Source organism: Leucoraja erinacea, chromosome 2, assembly GCF_028641065.1.
Source record: "Leucoraja erinacea ecotype New England chromosome 2, Leri_hhj_1, whole genome shotgun sequence".
Classification (NCBI taxonomy): Eukaryota; Metazoa; Chordata; class Chondrichthyes; order Rajiformes; family Rajidae; genus Leucoraja; species Leucoraja erinaceus.
Genome location: NC_073378.1, coordinates 52,117,726 through 52,140,826, shown reverse-complemented (window position 1 = coordinate 52,140,826; position 23,101 = coordinate 52,117,726). Strand labels below are relative to the sequence as shown.

The 23,101-nt window shown below is 40.9% G+C and overlaps 1 protein-coding gene across 2 annotated transcripts in view; it reads right to left on the bottom strand.

Moving 5' to 3' along the window:
- Positions 1-712: 712 nt before the first annotated feature.
- Positions 713-23,101, bottom strand: part of stk17a (serine/threonine kinase 17a) — a 93,338-nt gene continuing 70,949 nt past the window's right edge. For both annotated transcript variants that reach the window (XM_055656782.1, XM_055656791.1), the window contains exons 3-7: positions 20,373-20,517; positions 8,356-8,482; positions 6,245-6,293; positions 5,988-6,167; positions 713-2,700 (exon numbers count right to left, since the gene is read on the bottom strand). In XM_055656782.1, coding sequence (XP_055512757.1) covers positions 2,403-2,700; positions 5,988-6,167; positions 6,245-6,293; positions 8,356-8,482; positions 20,373-20,517 — 799 coding nt within the window. In that variant the 3' untranslated portion in view covers positions 713-2,402. The remainder of the gene's footprint in view (positions 2,701-5,987; positions 6,168-6,244; positions 6,294-8,355; positions 8,483-20,372; positions 20,518-23,101) is intronic.

Here is a 23,101-nt window from a genome sequence, read left to right as displayed (position 1 = left end):
TACAGAACTTGCTACCATAAAAATTGAAAATCAATAGTCCAGTTTTGCTGTTTGTTGAGACCTTTTGCAACAGATTTAGACTATTATTATCCACATTAGCTGGAATCATTCCCATGCAGTTCCATTCTCTGGCAGTGGACTCAAGTGAGGCACAAAAGTGCATGACAGAGATCCTTCAGTCAAGAATTAGCCCAGATATTATTTACAATGCTAAGGTACCAATCAAGCATCCTGGTTAGTAGATAGACAAGACATTTGCAGATTTGTATTGGTCAAAACAGTGCTTACCTGTGGCTTGCAGTTTGGATTTCCATGCTTGCGTATTGAAATGCAGAGGTCCAAGATCAGCTGGAAGCCAGGTACGGACTCATCATTGAACATAATTTGTAATCCTGAGGATAAAACTGCACAGGTTATTACACTTTTTATTCTTTGTGAATATTGTTTTAAAAAAATATATTTGAATAACTTTTAAATGTCAGATATTTAAAAAAAAAAATTCAAATGTCTTTGACAGCAGCGAGGCAAGAGTGCCTTCTCAGGACAAAGTTCGGCATTTTGCTGCCCGACGCATCCTGCTAACTCCCCTCAGCTGCAGTACACCTTCCAGAAAAACACAAGTCTGGGTCCAGCATGATTGAGCTCATTGAGTGCCAAACTCTTTAATAGTTGTCACGTACCTAACAATGGTAGTAAACCACACAACAACAAAATCAATGCATCCAGATATGTTTATTAAAGGAATTATACACATCTTTGATGAAAATACAGAAACTGCTGTATTTTCCCTCGTAGAATATGGTTTCACAATATCATAGGTACAAGCACTGGCTAACAGTTGATTAATTTTACAGTATTGACCTGTAAATAAAGGCAAAGTTCAACACAACATTGTTCAGAAAACAAGATAATCAAGAAAATATTGCTACCTTAAACTCAGAGGGAAATTTACATCAAGAAAACTGGCTGACTTTTTAAATACAGAAACAAACATATTCTCAGTAGCACAAGGAATGTTCTTTCAGATACGAATGTATTGAGCACCACTTGCAGATGAATCCTGCAGACTGGAAGTTCCAGATTAAACACTTCAGAGTCTGAAAAGAACCAAATATTCAATGTAGCTGCTCATTTTCAGGTTAACATTTGTATGAGAATGAGCAGCACTTTATTGTGAACGGGTATTGGGTTAGGAGATGTGGGGAAATGAACAAAAACTGGATTTAAGATAAACTTAAGATTCAAGACTAAGATCACCTTAAAAAAACTTTTTAAAAACATAATTAAAACGTGACTGTGGTCAGGAATCGGCAAGTTATTTTTTGTTTTAAAGACAGGGAGAGTGTTGCAAAAGATTATACATTTGTGCTATACAATTAGGAATTGGAAATACATACAACTTGGCATGAACACCAGCTGCTGAACAGAACTTTGTGCTGATCCATTGGCGTGAACCTCTCGAGACAAGCCTCCTGTAATGACTATTGCACAGTACAGTGCAATAAAGTATTGTACTCTATTCAATTGCCTGCAGAGAGTAGTATGGGCATTTCATTTTAAGCAAGTGAAATAAAGGTATTTAGAAAAGTGATTTCGTAAAAGCTTTCTAACTAATCAAAACCAACAAAATGTGTTCATTGTTCCAAAAAGTTATCCAGGTTACCAACAAATCGCTGTATATTTAACTAAACTATTTTGCAGTCATCTGCATAATGAATACTATATTAATTTCTAATCTGCAAGGCACAACAGTTGCACCTATCATTGAAATCTTGAGCAAAATTTCATAAAAACTATTTGAACAAAAATACATACACAATCAATATTATTCAAAAAATAGTAATATAAATCAACTATGACAAAAGCCATCAAGAACACCAACTCTAGTTGTATAAATCATGTACATAAAAAAATTAAGGAATGTTGCGAATAGTTCCAGTTGGTAACAAAGTCAAACGTGCATTATTTGCGAACAATTTTTTGCAGAAAACAGGTATTTTCAGATTCCCTACGAAGTATCAAGTGCATTACTCACAAGTATTGCACGTTTAAAATATATTGCTAACTGTACAATGGCTTAAAGAATCTATTCAGAACTTTTATTCACCAGCCCCCACGATCAGTCACCACCCACTGTGCAAATAGAACCAATAATTTCCCCACGATACACAGCTAGCCACCTTTTGTGAAACCAACACCAACTGTGCACCTCGAAATGTTCATCAATTATATACTATCTCTTACAGCTCTTTGTTTGGCTTTAGTCTGAGCATTTCATGCATATTAAATCCATAAGATAGGCACATTCGTTTTTGGTGTTTGGACATTAAATTTTTTCTACTTGAATATCCGCAGAGGAAGAAATAAAATGTAGTCAAATATAGAGTGCTTCATCTCATTACTCAATAGATAAACTCTCCCGAAATCTCCTGTAAGGTATTGAAGGGCTCTTCAAACTTGAAGCGTTTGGAAATGGCTTTTTGGTCCGTTTTTAGGTTTTCTTTCTCCGACTGTCTACACTGTCCCAGTGTGTATGATGCCATGACAATAAGCTCCTCAGTGTCTTGACTTTGCCTTTCTGATTCTTCTGAAACTGTGGATTCGGGGGGGCCGACTGAACTTCCCGTGACAAATCCAGTTTCATCGCATTCGTGTGCCATCCATGGGTGTTCAAGACATTCCTCAGCTAAAGCTCGTTCTCTGGCAAAGAAAATAAAGCGGAAATAAGTTAAATATCAAAATTAAAAAACAGGCAATGGGGCATATCACCACACACCTGCTGGAAGTGGAGGAAGGTTGAGGTGTTCCTCAAGAGTTCTTTTTTTTTTAATATATATTTTTATTAGAAGCATATATATCATAACCAAAACACAATTTGTTTATCAGTAACATATTAACAGCTTGTGTTTATTTTTTTATAGATTTTTTTGAAAAATAGAGCCATAGAAAGAAGGGAGGGAGAAAAAATAAAAAATAAAATAAATTACCAATAACACAATGTTGGAGATAGGTCCGTAGATTATAAAGTGTAATTAATCATCCAATCCCGGAATCAAGTTTCCGTGCTGAACCAATTTACCCTTTCAGAAAATCAATAAATGGAGACTAATTCTAGCAAATAATTCTGATTTGTCAATTAAGATAAGTCTAATTTTTTCCAAGTGTAAGGTCTCAGACATCTCCATAATCCACATTTTAATTGTGGGGGTTGTTGAGTTTTTCCAAAATTTTAATATTAATTTTTTTCCAATTATTATACTATAATCAAGGACATTTATTTGGTTTATTGTAAGTTTTAAGCTTTGTTCTGATATTCCTAATATTATTAGTTTTGGATCAGGATCCAATTGGATATTAACAACTTCAGAAATAATTTTAAAAATATCCGTCCAGAAATTTTAAATTTTTGTACAGTTTACAAAAGTACGAGTTAAATTAGCTTCTAAATATTGACATGTGTCACAGATAGAAGAAATATTTGGAAACATTCTGGTTAATTTTGTTTTAGAATAGTGCAGTCTATGTAGTACTTTAGATTGTATTAAAGAGTGTCTGTCATTTAACAAGCATTGTTGTTAACTTTCATCCCATATATTTTTCATTATGGGTTGAGCTAATACATTTTCCCATGCTTGTCTATATAGTTCCGTCGACGGGACCTCACTAAAAGAATATTATAAATGTGAGATATTAATTTATCTGTGTTAGGATGTTTATTCAAACATTCGTCAAGGATCTCTGGCTCGCTAGTTCTATATTCTTGTGCATGTGATTTAACATAATCTCTAAATTGTAAATATCTAAAAAAATTATTTGAATGTAGTCCATAATTCTGTTGTAACTCCTGAAATGAAAGAAAAATACCTTTTCTGTAAAGATGTCCCACATTTTTAATTCCATAATTTTTCCATTGTACAAAACCTTTATCCAACACAGAAGGTTTAAATGAAGGATTATTTACAATGGGGAGAAGGAGTGATAAATTATCCAATTTTAAAGTCATTTTTAATTGTTTCCAAGTTCGTATATCACTATATATTATCGGATTTTCACTATGTTTTTTTATTCAATTTTGTGGGGGTTAACAAGATCGAGCCAATTTCAAAAGGTAACCAATCTTCCTTTTCCATCTTTAACCAATCTGGTTGTTGATCCATATCTCCTCAAGAGTTCTTACCAGGTTGTAAGAAGATAACTTGTTTTTGAGTATTAAAAACTCAATCACAAAATTGTTTAATAAAACAAAAATAGTGGTTTAGTAATCTCTGAAGACTTCCAGGACTAATTTAGTGGAATGGAGAAAGAGCTGGATTCACAATGTAATATGGACACAAATTAGACAGGGTGATGCAATTTTAGAGATAAATGAGGGAATGAGTGAATAGGGCCCGTTTCATGCTGTATAGCTCTATGATTCTATGATGGTAAGAGTGGATGAGGATAGATAGTTGCAACTCTAATTCCATTAAATAAAAGAGAGTGGATTAGTAGAGACCATGATATTTTGGCAACAAACTTGGAAAGGCAAGATGGCCAAAATACTAGTTTATTATATTGTTTTATGAGTTGGAAAAATAGCATATAATTAATAAATTAATATAAATCAACTGCTATTTTAAAAAAGTACAGAATTTTTTAATTGTTCAGGAAAGATGATTAAATCTTTTGAGGCGTATAGGATACATAAATTAGAATGAAAGAGATTTGGAGAGATGATAGGAAGGATTTGGAGGACGATGGGCCAAATGCAGAAAAATAAGACTAGCCTAGAAAGCCAACTTGACCGGCATATACATAGTGAGCCATTGGGCCTGTTTGGTGCTGGATGGCTCAATGATTTTATGAAGGTAAGAATAGCAAACAATGGATGAGGATAGATGTTTGCAACCCTAATTTCACTCAAGCAGTGGATACAGTAATGGTTGTATTCAGAGTTTGATAAGTACATTACTTTCCCAGATTTGTTTGTGAACAAAACGTTTTGCAACAAAGAGATCCAAGACAAAAATGTCAGCAGCTTTAAAAAATGTTTGAAGAAATTGAAGACAGAAGATTGAGAAAGAAGCAGAGTGCAATTAGCTTTGGAGTTTTGAGTAGCACAGACTTGTAAACTATCAATATGCCAATCTTATTGTACTAGAGCAGCACAGACTAGCAATATAATTAACCTCTACTTTCGCTTGGACCCCTTTTTATTTCATGCACGTTTGAAAAAATAATTATAAAAATGGGGTCCTTAGGAACAAAATTAAACATTAGTTTCAGTTATCAACCATAAAATCACTAAACCATTTTGAACCATAGGCTCAACATCTAAAGACAAAAGATAATATTTATATCAGTGCAACTAAGTATTATTGACCTGGAGATACAAAATATAAACCAAGGGCAGCACGGGGGCACAGTGGTAGAGTTATGCCCCTGTCCCACTTAGGAAACCGGAACGGAAACCTCTGGAGACTTTGCGCCCCACCCAAGGTTTCTGTGCGGTTCCCGGAGGTTGCAGGTGGTTGCCGGAGGTTGCAGGTATTGGAAGCAGGTAGGGAGACGGACAAAAACCTCCGGGAACCGCACGGAAACCTTGGGTGGGGCGCAAAGTCTCCGGAGGTTTCCGTTCAGGTTTCCTAAGTGGGACAGGGGCATAACTGCCTTACAGCACCAGAGACCCAGGTTCAATACTGACTGCGGGTGTTGTCTGTATGGAGTTTGTACGTTCTCTGTGACCTGCATGGGTTTTCTCTGGGTGTTCCGGTTTCCTCCCACACACCAAAGATGTACAGGTTGCTAGGTTTATTGGCTTTAGTAAAATTGTAAATTGTCCGTGGTGTGTGTGTAAGGTAGTGTTAGTGTGCTGGAATTGCTTGTCAGCATGGACCCGGTGCACTGTAGCTCCAAACTAAACAGAAGCTGCTGTCATCTAGGGTGGCTTCATAACGTTTGACAATCGCATCAATAAAATGTAGAAACCAATGAAATTAACAACTTACTCGGGTTCCTTTACAAGAAGCGACTTAATGAAGTCTATGGCCTGTTTGGAGACGTGCTCAAAATCTTCATCTGTAAAACTGAGATTTATCTGAGAAATGTTGAGGAAAGTTTCTTGCTTGTCATCTCCCAAGAAAGGCGAGATCCCCGTCAGCATGACATATGCAAGAACACCTATACTCCTGGAGAGAAAAACTATCAGCAGCAGTTCGACCGAGATTGCCTCAAGATTTAAGGTTACGCTTAGAATTTTACTTACCACATATCTGTTGCAGTGCTAATTGGTTCATAATTTAAAATTTCAGGAGCTGTAAATGGAGGAAAATAACAATTTAAAGATGAACATCACAAAGCGTGGAGGCATTGTTATCTTTCATGATGTTACAGATTTAGAATAGTTCCTATGGATCAAATGATAGCAAATGTGATCCCAATTTAAGAAAGGGAGAAAATTGTCTAAAAATATTTTATGTCAACTGAGTGAAACATCATGGCCAGAGCTGTTATTTAACATTATGTCTATTTTTACAGCTAAACTTAATTTCAGAGTATACCATATGGTCACAGGCCCTTTAGCACAACTCCTCCATGCCAATATGCCCCAGCGAAGCTCGTTCGATTGGCCCACATTTTGTCCATATCCCTCTTAACCTTTCCTACCCAAGTGTCTTTTAAGTATTATTATTGTACCTGCCTCAACCTGTGGCAGCTTGCAACAGTTTCTCTTGCTCACACCAACTGTCTGTGAGAGTGACTCAGACTCTGGAACAGTTTCATCATCTCTTATCAGGTTTCTGAACAGTCCTTCCATCGGCCTGGGAACTGTCCAATTCACCTCTACCCCATTGTGGGCATTAGACATTGTCATGGAACAAATTCCAATGCAGAGAACTACAGTGCCCTCCATAATGTTTGGGACAAAGACTCATCATTTATTTATTTGCCTCTGTACTCCACAATTTGAGATCGGTAATATAAAACATCACATGTGGTTAAAGTGCACATTGTCAGATTTTATTAAAGGCCATTTTTATATATTCAGTTTCACATGTAGAAATTACAGCTGTGTTTATACATAGTCCCCCCATTTCAGGGCACTATAATGTTTGGGACACATGGCTTCACAAGTGTTTGTAATTGCTCAGGTGTGTTCAAATGCCACCTTAATGCCGGTATAAGAGACCTCACATCACCTAGTCTTTCCTACAGTCTTCCCATCAACTGCCTGATCTGAACCCAATTGTTCATGCCTTTTATATGCTGAAGAGAAAACTGAAGGGGACTTGCCCCCAAAACAAGCATAAGCTAAAGATGGCTGCAATACAGACCTGGCAGAGCATCACCAGAGAAGACACCCAGCAACTGGTGATGTCCATGAATCGTAGATTAAAGCAGTCATTGCATGCAAAGGATATGCAACAAAATACTCAACATGACTACTTTCATTGACATAACATTGCTGTGTCCCAAACATTATGGTGCCCTGAAATTGGGGGGGGGGGGAACTATGTATAAACACAGCTGTAATTTCTACATGGTGAAACCAAAATGTATAAAAATGGCCTTTATTAAAATCTGACAATGTGCACTTTAACCACATGTGATTTTTTTTCTATTACAAATCTCAAATTGTGGAGTACAGAGGCAAATAGATAAATGATGGGTCTTTGTCCCAAACATTATGGAGGGCACTGTATATTCTGCACTCAGTATCTTGCCCGTTGCTCTATCTAACTTGATTGTATTTATTATGGAATAACTGAATTCTTTGGATGGCATGCAAAACTGTATTTTCACTGTACACATGACAATAATAAACCGAGTATTTTTTTTACTTGCGGACATTTTTCAGAGTGTTGAAAAAACTTCATGAGTAAAAAAATACTCGTGATGAAAAAAATCGTTACTTTTCACTCGTAGGAGCTCGTGAACACACTCGTGGAAGGTCGTAGGAGTTCGTAGAATACCACGAGTTTGGGTTTTTTTTTAACTCGGGAGTGCTCTTGGGTGAACTCGCATCATGGGACAGACCCTTAATACTGGTGGGAGAATTGGGAAGGGGATGGAGAAAGAGGGGAAGCAAGGGCTATTTGAAGTTAGATAAGTCAACGTTCATACATTTGGGGTGTAAGCTGCCCAAGCAAAATATGAGGTGCTGTTCCTCCAATTTACACTGGGCCTCACTCTGACAATGGAGGCAGCCCAGGACAGAAAGGACAGATTGGGAATGGGAGGGGAGTTAAAGTGCTGAGTAACTGGGAGATCAAGTAAGGCGGACACAATGAAACACATGGCATGGTTTTGGAGGGTTAGATTCTTCAAGGTATGCAGCTGTAGTAGCTCCAGTAAGTGTGAACGCGGATTACCTACCTACATATTCAGGTGTTCCCATGATTTCCCTCAGCTCTTCATTATTACTGATTCTTCTCGAAAGGCCAAAATCAACTATTTTAATATCTCCCAGGGGTGTTTCACTCGTCAGAAGAATATTTTGAGGCTGAAATGGAAGCACAGCGTAGACTATTGGGTAGCAATTGGGAGAGGGATAACTGGACTAATAAATACAGTACTAATAAAAACAGTAGCTTTAATTTACAGTCACATTTTAAATGCACAATTCTATACATCCATTATCATTGTAGAGCACAAACATAAAATATTTGCAATTTGAAAGCAAGTTTAACTTGGTAACATTGCCACAACCTTAAAATTTAGGATTTATTGGTCAGTTGCAAGTCCAAAAGGCCTTGCTACACCAATTTTCCAAGTGACAAACAAACAAGGTGCATTCTTAAACATTACACGTGCACCTTTTTCAGGAATATATGGAAGTGTTATTGTATCACTCCTGCTGAATTAACATATTTGCTGTCTTTATTTTCCCAAATGCATATGATTTTCTCCATTCCTCTCATATTTAAAAGCATATGCTCTGGTACAATAATTCAAAGGTAACTTAATGTAAATACATTAGTATACTGAACTGAAAAGATTTTAGTTGACTGCAGAACCCAGACTGAAGAATCTGGGCTGAAGATACTGATAAGTGCTTCATTCTAACAATGGATTTTTTTTTTTTAATTTCGAAATAGACTTTATTCAATTGATAAATATATACAATTCCTGAACCATTCAAACAAACAAAATTCATCCGACATTTTCGGAGACTATACAAGTTTTTTCAGTACAATTTTTTTTAACATTTGTCAAATTTCACCAAACAGTCCCCCACCCGTGCCACTCTGTGGCCCCTGTCCAAGTAATAAATATATACAGTGTTTACAGTGCGAAAATTCCATTTGACATTTTCATTTCCACAAATAATGTCCCCCACCCGTGCCACTGATGTGGCCCCCTGGCGTGGGATACCTTCCCTTAATTTAATTTGAGGGCGTCTCCACCATACCGTGCCCCCTATGTCCAGCAGCGGAAGGACCCTAGACTGTGGTCCTCCCCCACCGAGCCTTGGCGTTGGCTGCACCAAGCTTCAGCGAGTCCCTTAGCACGTACTCCTGCAGTCTGCAGTGGGCCAGTCGGCAACATTTCCTGACCGACATCTCACTCTGCTGGGTGGTGAGCAACGCTCGGGCAGACCAAAGAGCGTCTTTCACCAAGTTGATGACCCTCCAGCAGCACTCGATGTCAGTCTCTGAATGTGTCCCTGGGAACAGTCCGTAAATCAGAGTCCTCTGTGACGGAGCTGTTCGGGATAAATCGTTCCAGGGACCTTTGCATACCTCTCCAGACTCTTTTTGCAAACCCACACTCTGCAAAGAGGTGGGCAACCGTCTCCTCTCCACCGCAACCGTCCCGGGGGCAGCGTGCGCTGGTAGTGAGGTTCCGACGGTGCAGGAAGGATCTAACTGAGAGGGCTCCCCTCACCGCCAGCCAAGCCAGGTCTTGGTGCTTGTTGGTGAGTTCTGGCGATGAGGCATTTTGCCAGACAAGCTGGGCAGTCTGCTCTGGGAACCACGCCACCGGATCCATCGAGTCCTTTCCCTGCAGTGCCTGCAGGACATTCCGCGCTGACCACTGCCCGATGGACTTGTGGTCAAAGGTGTTGGTCCGGAAGAAGCTTTCCACAGACGACAGATGGGGCGGCAATGTCCAGCTGACTGGCACATTGCGTGGCATCTGCGCCAGGCCCATCCTTCGCAACACCGGGGACAGGTAGAACCTCAGCAGGTAGTGACACTTAGTGCCCACATGCCTTGGCTCTACACTCCGCCTGATGCAGCCACACACAAAGGTGGCCATCAGGATGAGGGCGACGTTGGGCACGCTTTTACCCCCGTTGTCTGCCGACTTGTACATTGTGACCCGTCGCACCAGTCCATCCTCGACCCCCAGATGAACTGGAAGACGGCCCGGGTGATCCCCGTGGCGTAGGAGGGAGAGACAGGCCACACTTGTGCCAAGTATAGCAACCCCAAGAGCACCTCACACCTGATGACCAAATTTTTCCCGGTTATGGAGAGGGAGCGTTGCCTCCACAGCTCCAGCTTCCTCCCCACCTTGGCTATCCGTTCCAGCCAATTCTTGTTACTCGCCTCAGCCCCCCCGAACCAGATCCCCAGCACCTTCAAGAAGTCAGGTTTGATGGTGAAGGGGATGGAAGATCAGTCGGGCCAGTTGCCAAAGAGCATGGCCTCGCTCTTCCTGCGGTTCACCCTGGCTCCCGTGGCCGACTCAAACTGGTCGCAGATGCTGATCAATCTGCGGACTGACCTTGGATCCGCTCAGAAGACGGCGACATCGTCCATGTACAGGGAGGTATTTACTTGAATGCCCCCACTGCCTGGCAATGTCACTCCTCTTATGCTCGCATCCTTCCTGATGGACTCGGCAAAAGGTTCAATACAGCAGACAAACAAGACAGGAGAGAGAGGGCAACCTTGCCCGACTCCAGACCTTACAGGGAAACTGTCTGATTCCCACCCATTGATTTGGACTGCACTACTGATATTGGTGTAGAGCAGTTTGATCCAATTTCGGATTCCCTCCCCAAAACCCATTTTGGAGAGCACGTCCCTCATGTACGTGTGCGATATCCTGTCGAAAGCCTTCTCCTGGTCCAAGCTGACTAGGCAGGCATCCACCTCTGTCCTGCACGTAGGCGATGGTATCTCTCAGCAGCGCTAGGCTGTCTGAGATTTTCCTGCCAGGTACAGCACAGGTTTGGTCCGGGTGGATCACCTGTCCCAGAGCAGACTTGACCCGGTTGGCGATGGCCTTAGACAGGATCTCGTAATCTACATTCAACAATGTTATGGGTCTCCAATTAATTCTAACAATGGATGTACACAATATATTTAGCGCACTGCACTGCAACTATGTTGTTTGAACACGTGTACTGTCTGTGCTAAGGCCTGCTGGAACTCACAGTTCGTCAGAGTGAGATCAAATTCCTCCATTGTCAGAATGAGATCAAATTCCTCTTGGGTAGCCTATAACCCAACAGTATGAACAATGAATTTTACAATTTTAAATAAAACCCCCTTTGCCCTCTCCCCACATTACCCAGAGTGCACACATTTCTCCAGATGTGCATCTTCCACAGCTCCTATTTGCTGGGAGGTCTTTAAACCTCCATTCTCCATCTCCATACACTCACATCCCTCCCTCTGGCTTTACATTTCAAACCTCTTTTCCTCATCTGATACCCTTTTGTCTCCATTTCATCTTTAGCCTAGGTCACTTTTTCCATCCATTTGCCAGTCAAAACCCCTTCACCTGCATCCACGTATCACTAGCAAGGACTAGTCCCGCTACAACCTCTCCTTTCCATCTTTCTCCAACCTACTTAACAGTCTGAAGAAAGGTCCCAACCTGAACATTGCAAGTCTATTGTCTCATTGGCACTTCACTGGACCACCTGGACAATAAAAACATACGTCAGGCTGATATTCATCGACTGCAGCTTGGTGTTCAAGACCATCATCCCCTTCAAACGGGTTAGCAAGCTCGGAGAACATGGTCCCTGCACATCCCTTTGCAACTGGATCATCATCAGAACACAATCGGTACGAATTGGCAACACTCTCCTCGACAGCCATCAGCACAGGGGTACCTCAAGACTCTGCTCAGTCCCCTATTCTACTCACTCTATACTCATGACTGTAGCCAGATACAATTACAACTCCATCTTTAAATTAGCCAACATCATTGTTGTTGGACAAATTCCAGGTAATGATGGGTCATATTGATTGTCTGATTGAATGGTGCCAGAACAACAACCTTGCACACACCGTCAGTAAAGCCAAGTATCCGATGGCTGACTTTAGAAGACAGCGGCCAAGGATCCACAAACCCACCATTAGCGGTGTGGACAGTGAACAACTTCAAATTCCTGGGCGTGCACATCTCTGAAGACCTGTCCTACAACCAGCATATTGATGCAATCATAAGGAAAGTACATCAATGCCTCTACTTCCTTTTAAGATTCATGAGATTTCGTGTGGCGACAAATACTCCCTTGAACCTCTACAGATGTGTGGTATAGAGCACATTGGCTAGCTGCATCACGGCACATTGAACATCCGGGAATGAAGGAGAAATCAAAAAGTGGTGGGCACTGCCCAATCCAGTCCATCAAAGGTACTGACCTCCCCACCATCGAAGGGATCTATGATGCATGGCTTCAGATAGGCAGCTGCCATTATCATGGACCCACACCACCCTGGCAACTCTCCAATTGCACTCCTGCCATCAGGACCTCTAGGTACAGGAATCGCTTCTTCCCAATAACCATCAGGCTATGGAACATTACAAACACCAACTAAGCATCAAACTACACATTGCCTTGGTTGCGGTAGGGACTTTGAACTTTAGTTTTGCACTGGATTTGTTTTGAACTTTTTTCTTGTTTATTACATTATCTATTTCAGTACATATGACAATTGAACTCTTGACCCCATTCCCTCAACAGATCCTGCCTGACCCGTTGTTCCTCCAGCACTTTGTTGTTTTGCACAAAATTACAACATTTGCAGTATCTTGCATCTCTCTGTTTAAGTTATTAGACCTTGTTTCCCCACTGACTGGAGACCATCTAATAGTGAAACAATTGTTAGGATTTTTAAATAAAGACTTTGCTCTGGATACTATGCTTAGTCCCATGTTGCCCAAATAAATAACATCAATGATAATCTATCTGTAATACCTTTTTCTCAGTTCTTGAGCTTGGATCAGACTGAACTATAAAATATTTATATTTGTCTTGGAAATGCAGTGAAGATGGACCAGACCTCCAGGGGTTACATTACAAAAAACTTATGTAAAATGCAATCAACTTCCCTCGAATAATAACCATAAGGTTAATGGGCAATTTAATTAGAATTTTTGTGAATTTTGGAAAGAATCTGTGTCATAGCTGGAAGTCTTTCAGCTGGTGGGATTGTCTTGGTGGGTGGGGGGGAGGGGGGGGGAGAAAACGCAACTTAAAAAAAACAGGTCACTGGAAATTTAAAAAATAATTCTTCGTGCAAAGGACGATAGCGGTATGGTGTTCCCTCCTAAACAAGAGCAGGTATCTGTTCATTTAGTCATTTAAAATATGAGATTAATTGTTTTTCATTTCTCAAGGAATATGGCAGGCACAGAATTAGGTTAGGTGTCAAGTCAGGAACTTAAATGGAAACTTCAAGCATTACAATGCCCCAGTCCTGTTCCCATATAATTATAGTGCCCTACCAAGGTTACAAATAAACAGCAGTTAGTCGATTGGTCAAATACAAATGATAATCATCCACTCACTATGCTTTTTATATCCTGTAATTTAGCCTGTGACATCGGCTTCCACAGATTGTACAAAAGGTATTTTTATTTTATCCATTTCTGCCTTCAAATTCATAGTAACCTATGGAAATACATGCTACGTATTTAGGGTCTTCTAATTCTTAATTGCCATCAGTTTTTTTCTAAGTTTAAAATGCGCAAATGTTACATTCAACTGGTCAGCTTTATAGTGGCCGAAAAAGAGTCCAGATCTGAAACATCACCTATATATTTCCTCCAGAGATGCTGCCTGACCTACTCAGTTACACCCGCATTTTATGTCTATCTTTGATGCAGAAAACAATTTGTTTCATTAATGATTTTGAATATTTATTTTTTTCCAGTAGCATATAACATAAATACAGGGATAAATATGAATATTGTATATTATAGAAATCACTTTTTGACCCAGGGCATCTTAGAAGTAAAATTATGTGTTTGGTTTCCTCTTCATATACTGCCTGAATATTCTATACACACTCACTTAGTCACCATCGGGGGCTTTAACACAAAGTAATTATAGAATAACTGTTATTTATGCGAAACCAGGCATTTAATCTGTCAGGTCTGATGTTTTGTTCTGTTTGAACCACTTCAACTATCCCCTGCACACTCTCTCCCCCTCAATGTTTTCTCTACAAGTATAGTTCAGTATTCAAACAAGAAATTAAGTCAATTTAATTGTGGCAAAGTATTTCAGTTCAGTTTTGTTATTGTCATGCATACAGAAGTACAGTGAAAACTTTTGTTGTGTGCTAACCAGTCAGCGATAAGACTGGATTACAAAAGAACCATTTACAGTGTATAGATACATAAGGGAATAACATTTTGTGCAAGGTAAAGTCAATAAAGTCTGATCACGATAGTCTGCTAACGTTCCAACGACAACGTAAATTGCAACTTTGGATCGTTATCTGCTAGTTCTCATTTTGTTTCAGTGAAAGTAATCCATCATTACATTTCCCAATCACAAAGATTTTCATAATTTCACTCCTAAAACCTTAGATTAAGCAAAACGAAAATCCTTCATTTTTCAGCATTTGGTATAATTACTATGAGTGAATTAGTGCTGAATTTTTCCACTATGTTGTTTCCTTTTTAGAGTTAGATAAAGCTTTTAGTGATAGCAGAGTTAAGGTATATGGAGAGAAGGCAGGAACGGAGTACTGATTGTGGATGATCAGCCATGATCACATTGAATGGCGGTGCTGGCTCGAAGGGCCGAATGGCCTACTGCTGCACCTATTATCTATTGAATGGCGGTGCTGGCTCAAAGAGCCAAATGGCCTACTCCTACACCTATTGTCTTTTTGCTCTAATAGAATACACAAAACAACAGCTTATTTTTTGGATGTACACCTTGCTACCAAACCCAATATTCATTCCATATCTTTAAATTGCCTCAATAAAAGAGGCATTGAGCACCTCCTTGATTATAATCTTTCTGGGAAAACTACTATGTCTTGTTGGGTAGCACGTTCCTGCAATGACTTTGATCTAGGAACAAAGAAATGCTGTTACAATTCTAAGTCAGGGTGTTGTGCAAATCAGAAGAGTCATTAGAGGTGGTGATGTGCCTGCTGCCCTCGTCCATCTTGGTGAGAGCAGATGTGATTTTGGGAAATGCTATCGGAACTAGTTGAAAAAGTACCATGCATTTTACAGAACCAGTCAATCATAAGCTATGGAGGGAGGAGGAATAAATGTTTAGAGTGGTAGATAATTAGAAGCTGCTCGGTCTCAAATGGGTTAAGCTTCAAGTTAGAGCATCCAGGCAAGTGGAGAGTAGTTCATCATGCTCATAATGCACCTTGTAGATATTGGGAAGGCAAGTCTCACTGCAGAATACAGTACCGTAAGCAGATATGGGCCCCATATCCGAGCAAGGTTATGCTGGCACTGGAGAGGGTCCAGAGGAGATTTACAAGAATGATTCCAGGAATGAGTGGGTTAGCATATGATGAGCGCTTTACAGCATTGGGCCGCTACTCACTCGAGTTTAGAAGGCTTGGGGGGGGGGGTCTTCATTGAAATGTACAGAATAATGAAAGGCAAAGGTAGAGTGGAAGTGGAAAGGATGTTTCCACTGGAGGGAGAGACTAGGATCAGAGGTCATAGTCTCAGAATTAAAGAGCACTATTTTAAAAGGTTAGGAGGAACTTATTTCATCAGAAGGTAGTTAATCTGTGGAACTCATTGCCACAGAGGGCTGTGGAGGCCAAATCAGTGGATAGGCAAGTTTTAAGGCAGTGATCGACGAATTCTTGATTAGAACAGGTGCTGAGGGTTATGGGGAGAATGCAGGAAAATGAGATTAGGAGGCAGAGATCAGCCATGAGTGAATGGCGGAGTAGACCTGATGAGCCAGATGGCCTAATTCTACTCCTATAACTTGTGATCCTGTGAATACCTGGCTTATACCTACTCTTGTAAAAAGTATTTGTGCAACTGCTCCAGTTTAGTTTCTGGTTAATGGTGACCTCCAAAATATTGATAGGGGGGGAACTTGGCCATTGAATGTCAAAGGTTGGCGTTCAGACTCTCTCTTGTTGGAGATGGTTGTGGCCTGACATTTTATAGCATGATTATTAATTGCTACTGGATGCCGTCTAGGTTTCTTTCATGTAGGCATGGACTGTTTCATTTGTTGAAGAGTTGCAAATGCAGTATCAACAGTAGAGATCCCCACTTCTGACATTATGATGGAAACATAGTAGCAGGTGAACCAGCTGAAAATGGTCAGGCATCCGCCCCCAGGATTATGTGGCCAGAATAACTGGCCTCCAACTATCTTCCCTTGTGCAAGCTACGACTCCATTCATTGCATTTATTTCCCTTGATTTCAGTTTTAGTTTCATTATGACTCTAGTGTTACAATTAGTCAAATGCTTCCTCAATATTTTTCTCATCTCCAGAATTCAGCTCTCGATGCATGTTTAGACCAGGGCTGTGATGTACTCTAGACCAGCATAAGGTTGGGCGAACCCCAGCTGAGCTACACAGAGTTAAGTCTGAAGCCATCATCGAAGGCACCTTCCATCACTTTGCTGATCCTAGTGTGTAGAAATGAGCCAGATTGGATTTGTCCTACTTTTTATGAACAGACAATTTTCTACAATGTCAAGTACTGCTTCAGCTTGACTAGTCATACAGACCACAAGAGGGATGTTGTCCTGTCCCATTAGCTTTTGTTGTATCCTGCGCTGTCAGTCATTTCCTGGTATTCAGTGGAGTGAATCAATGGGATGAAGACTACCTTCCATATTGGTGGGGAATTTCAGAAGGAAACCGAAATGAATCATCTACTCGGCACTTCTAGCAATACTAGTTGCGAATGCTTCCTGGACTTCTTTGGTGCTCACATGCCTGATGTTGTTGAGGATTAGAAGGTTCTTGAAGCCATAACCTCTCATTAGCTATTTGATTGCTCGCCACCGTTCATGATTGGGTGTGCTAGAACTGCAGGGTTTTGACCCGATCCACAGGTCATGGCATTGCTTGCCTGCTGGTATGGCTGTTCACCATCCGCACCTCATTGTAAGGTACATTAACTCCCCATATACCCTGCTCTGTACACCTCGCACAACCAGGGTTGATTCCCTGGTCAACAAGTAGAGGGGAGAATATGTAGATTCATTAAATTGCAGTTTACAATGGTGTGTATTTCTGCTGCAGATCAATGTCATAGTGCCTCAGATGGTCAGTTCGGAGATGTCAGATCAGTTGACCTTATCCTATTTAGGACGACTGTGGTACCAACGGGTGGTATCTTCAATATAAATTCAGGATTTTAGACTCCACAAGGGCTTCTACCAGATTCACCACCAAAAGAGGCATCTGATGCAAAATGTTGAAGACAACCAGGAATACTCTCTCTTGCCTGCAAATCATGGCACCATATAACCATATAACAATTACAGCACGGAAACAGGCCATCTCGGCCCTACAAGTCCATGCCGAACAAATTTTTTTCCCCCTTAGTCCCACCTGCCTGCACTCGTACCATAACCCTCCATTCCCTTCTCATCCATATGCCTATCCAATTTATTTTTAAATGATACCAACGAACCTGCCTCCACCACTTCCACTGGGAGCTCATTCCACACCGCCACCACTCTCTGCGTAAAGAAGTTCCCCCTCATATTACCCCTAAACTTCTGTCCCTTAATTCTGAAGTCATGTCCTCTTGTTTGAATCTTCCCTATTCTCAAAGGGAAAAGCTTGTCCACCTCTGCAGTGATTGTGCGAGTGGAACGTGGGACACTATGCAACGTAGAATTCATTGAGTAAGACTATGTCATGATGCTAGCCATGAATCTCCCAATTCAGATACAAGCTCCCATATCCGTGAGCGAGTTGTAAGGTTCAATGGCCCATATCTTTTTATCTTTTTTTTAACATAGCAGTAAGGATACAACTAAAGGGCTGAGCAAACAACGTGTGTTTTGGGCCTCAAGACACAATCAGGAAGCACAATAGATTTAAATAGAATTAGTGAACCAGATGAGCACACAGTAATCTCAGAAGTATGTGTAGGAAAGAACTGCAGATGCTGGTTTAAATCGAAGGTAGACACAAAATGCTGGAGTAACTCAGCGGGTCAGGCAGCATCTCTGGAGAGAAGGAATGGGTGACGTTTTGGACCGAGAGCCTTCTTCAGACTCAGAAGTATTTTTTATTCATTATTATTAATGGAGAGTCATTTAAAAAAAAAATCCAAATTATTAATTGCAATTAATTTGCGAGCATGTTGGGGATCTCAGTCCCTGGATTGTTAATACATACCTTCTAATTTAACTACTGCATTAATGTTATATCCACATCTGCTACCTGGGACCTGTTGGAAAGCAGGACGATGATGATGCTAGTGAAGGAAGTGAGGAAGGGGAGGAAGGATGACAATGGCAGCAGTGACATGTTGCACCTTTGCCATGATATGCAGATCCACGGTTCTTCATTGGAACACTGCACAATTATCTCCTTGTAGGACCAAATACTGAAGGCACAGCAGTAGTTATGAATAAAGATTCTGGCGAGTGAAATTGGAGTACAAAAATAACAAAATAAGAACAAGAGAGAGAAAAAGTGAGAGGTGCAAAGATAGGACCCCTAGACTACCAAAGTAGTGTAGCCAAAGAGTGGGTAAAATAAAGAAAATTAAAAAAAGAAAAAGAGAGAAAAAAGTGGTGATATACCTGCCTCTTGTCCCTCCCCACCCACCTCACCCAACCCATAGTTGGATTTAAATCCAAAGTTGTGTTGCGCCCATACTATCCTTGTAAGAATTCGGTGAAGGGTGTCCATGTCTTGGAAAAGTTAATTGGTTTTTCTGCCAAGACAAGTCTAATATTTTCAAGATGTAGTGTCTCGGACATGTTTGTAATCCACATCTTAACAGTGTGTTTCCAAAATTTAAGTATTAATTTTTTCGCCGTTATCCTGCCGATATGGGGTTCAAATTCACTGCAGCTGCAACGTTCCAATCGATCGCGTTCCACAAAAACCCACTCGCAAGGTGATTAAAATGCCCATTAATTTACATGAATTCCGCTGAATGTCTCCAGCATTTTTTGTCTACCAGCAATTAACCTTTGATGGTCTAAAATAGCACTGGTTGATTTCCCTCGAGAGAGTTACCTTATTTCACAATTCAGACTGTGCTAGACATAGATTTGCCATCGACTGCCCAGTTGCAGCAGCACTACAGCCTTCTGCTAAAACCAATCACTTCTGAATTAAATCATTACGTGCAAAGGGACTACAAGGCTTCTCTTTCAGCATCAATAATCCTCTTATAGATTTATGCAGCACGGAAACAGGCTCTTCAACTCATCGAAGCCGACCAAGATGCTCATCTGGGCTAGTCCCATTTACCTGTGTTTGACCCACATCCATCTCAACCTTGTCTAGCCAAATGTCTTTTAAAAGATGTTACTGTACCTGCCACAACTACTTCCTCTGGCAGCTCGCTTCAAATACCCACCACACTGCCCCAGGTTCCCGTTATATCTTTCCCCTCTCAACTTGTTAGCACACAAAAGCAGGCTACCACGCAACAAAAGCTTTTCACTGTACATACACTACTCTAAACTCTAATCTTAAATACCACTTTGTCATTAAACAAAATGTATAAACTCATTTTTCTTTTCGTGGGCATTCCCAGTAGCACATTTCTTAACTCATGAGGAAGTTAGAACAGTCTTCTCCCCAAGACCTGCTCACTTATTTCCCTATCCTTGAATATTCCCCCAATTTCCAAACATTTTTTTAAATCATGTTTGGCACCATAGCCATTTGCGCCGTTGGTTATATTCACCAGCTGTTTAACAGCCAAAAAAATGCACCATTTAAATCACTCAAGGACAATGGTGTAAAATGAAACAGAGCTCCGGAACAGTATCTTACCCATATTTACACAACAGTAGTTGATGCTTTGATCAAATAATTAAAGGAGTTAAAATGTACAGACGGATAGAAGCATGCACACATTCCTGACCATGGCCATGTGATTTGGTATGAAAGCAGCTGCCAGCTTGCGTCCAACCTTGTGACAACATTTCCTTTCAACTTCAATAGTCGTCATAAAATGTTTACAATAAAGTGAGACTTACTTTTAAATCAAGGTGCACTACGTTATTTCTGTGCAGAAAAGCAACACCTTCCAAAATCTGTCTCATGAGTCGTTGGACATCTTTTTCTTTGAAGGCCTCTTCTCGCTCAGCTATACATTGGTTAAAAATCTCACCACCAGCAGCACTGTGGATAAAAGGATGGATGTTAATGTTACACGTGGCAGTGGAGACAGTGAATGGTTTATAAAGGTTGTTTTGCACTTCCTCTGAATAAAGCCCTCGGCCCTCTCATTGTTGCAGAAAATTCTAGCTTTCTTCACATTTACAGGAGTCATATAATGAACACACTCAATTGTGTACAACTGGTGACTGGCAAAACATCTCCCCACATTAACCCAAACGTAGATAAAAAATAAATTTACATTGGGATAGAAATTCATCCCAAAAATAAACTTTCAAAATTGTCACAACTGCAGATCAGTTCAGATTCAGATTCAATTTTAATTGTCATTGTCAGTGTACAGTACAGAGACAACGAAATGCATTTAGCATCTCCCTGGAAGAGCGACATAGCAAACGATCTGAATAAATAATAATAAGTGGCCGGTGGGGGGGGTGGTGATTGGCAGTCACCGCAGTTGACAGTTGAATTGAATTCCAGCGATTTAAGTGGAAACCACGTTTTGAAACAGTACAATACAGAGATATTACACTGTTTAGCCGAAACAGTGAAGGGTAAATAATATTAGGCTCAACACAAGCTCGAGGAACACCACTGTGTAGTTTCTCTCAGCACACTGCAGCTTCTGGAGCTCAAAATCAACGTCTCCAACTTTCAATAACTTTTTTTCTTTCTGTTTATATCTGCACTGGCTATTTTTGTTTCCCACCCTCCTTTTTCTTTCAGATTCCAAGTTCACCCACCTTCATAGTCACCCAATGCCTGTAAATGTTAAGGATATTTAAAATCACCCAGGGCCCGTCAAAAGGCAATACACACACATACAAAATTATTAAAACATTAAAACTAAATCAGGTAGAAACTTCAATTTTGTGGATAAATAACTTTCTCCCATTCATTTCAGTGGACCTGCTATACCTGTGCAAGTTAATCTGGCACAGGTTCAGAGTTGGCGAGCTGCACAAAGTCACGCTGTCCTGTTGGACTCTAGTCCACCTGCACAGCACAGGTGCACATGGCCAACATGCACTGCCAAGCAGAAGGCTGCACCACAATCTGCAGGCGGGAACAACCCTTTCAACAAGCACATCCACTGGCAGATTTGTATGGGTTTTGCCTCACAGTAGAGTGATCAATTAATAAACGGAATGAATTAATAAAATTACAGATTTGTATTAGGTACAATAGACAATATGTGCAGGAATAGGCCATTCAATGTGATCATGGCTGACCATCCCCAATCAGTACCCCATTCCTGCCTTCTACCTAATATCCCGACTCCGCTAACTTTAAGAGCCCCATCTAGCTCTCTCTTGAAAGTATCCAATTCCCCGTTTTCTCCCTCCCACCCTCTTAAAAAGTGGGATAACATTAGCTACCCTCCAATCCACTGGAACTGATCCTGAATCTATAGAACCAGGGGTCGAAATTAATGGTTGCCCGGGTGCCATTGGCCATCTAAAGTCCCGCCGGACAACCTAAAAGCCGTGCCATTTTGCTCGGCTTGGCAAGCACCCGGGACACCTATCGTTGAACTCTGAGCGGGCTCCCCACTCTGTCACTCTCCGTCTCTGCCTGCCATCCGTAACCGTGTCCGGGAAGCCAGTTCTCCGCTCTCCACCCGCTCCTCATCCGCCGGCACGGCAGGCCGCCGTTCACATGCGCACTGCCATGGCCTACACATCCTCCCCCTGCACATGCGCACAACCACGGCCAGCACATCATCGGCCACCCTGCACATGCGCACTGCCACGGCAACTGGTCGGCGCCGGGCACTTTCTCCCTCCCTTTGCATTGCGGGAGATCTAGCCGCCATTGCTGCCCGTCCACCGCCTCGCCGCGACCGCTGAAAACCAACGCAGAATCACTCCCTGGAGCGGGAGTAACTCCCTGGAGTAACTCTTGCTTCTTGGTTTCCTGGTCCTCCAAAAATATTCCAAATGGAATTTAATCTGGAGGTGGACCCACCACCACCAACCTCCAAACCCTGAACAATAACAGCCTATTGCACTTTATCTGTTTATTTATTGTGTGTATATATATATATATATATATATATATATATATATATATATATATATATATATATATATATATATATATATATATATATATATGGTCTATGGTATATAGACACATTTTATCTCCTGTTCTACATTATGTTAGTATATTGAAGTGCTGAGCCACCGGGAGATCAGGTTGGTTATTGCGAACTAAGCGGAGGTGTTGTGCGAAGCGATCGCCAAGCCTGCGCTTGGTCTCACTGAGGTTGATCATATGCTGAATAATCCAGAATCACCCGGAGAAAACCCATGCGATCAAAGGGAAAAGGAGCAAACTCCATACAGACAGCATCCATATTCAGGATCAATTCCAGGTCTCTGGCAATTTTAGGCAGCAAATTTATGGCCAATGTACTGCCCCAATAGCCTCGAACTGAATTAAAACATACAGTAACTGTAAAGGGGAACATAGCATCACTTAAGAGATTTAAGACTGAAAATGTATAGTTTATTTTTTGTTTTTTAGTAACCAAGGTTATCAACGTATAATTGTGTGTTGGAAAACAAAATATAGTAGCACAGCT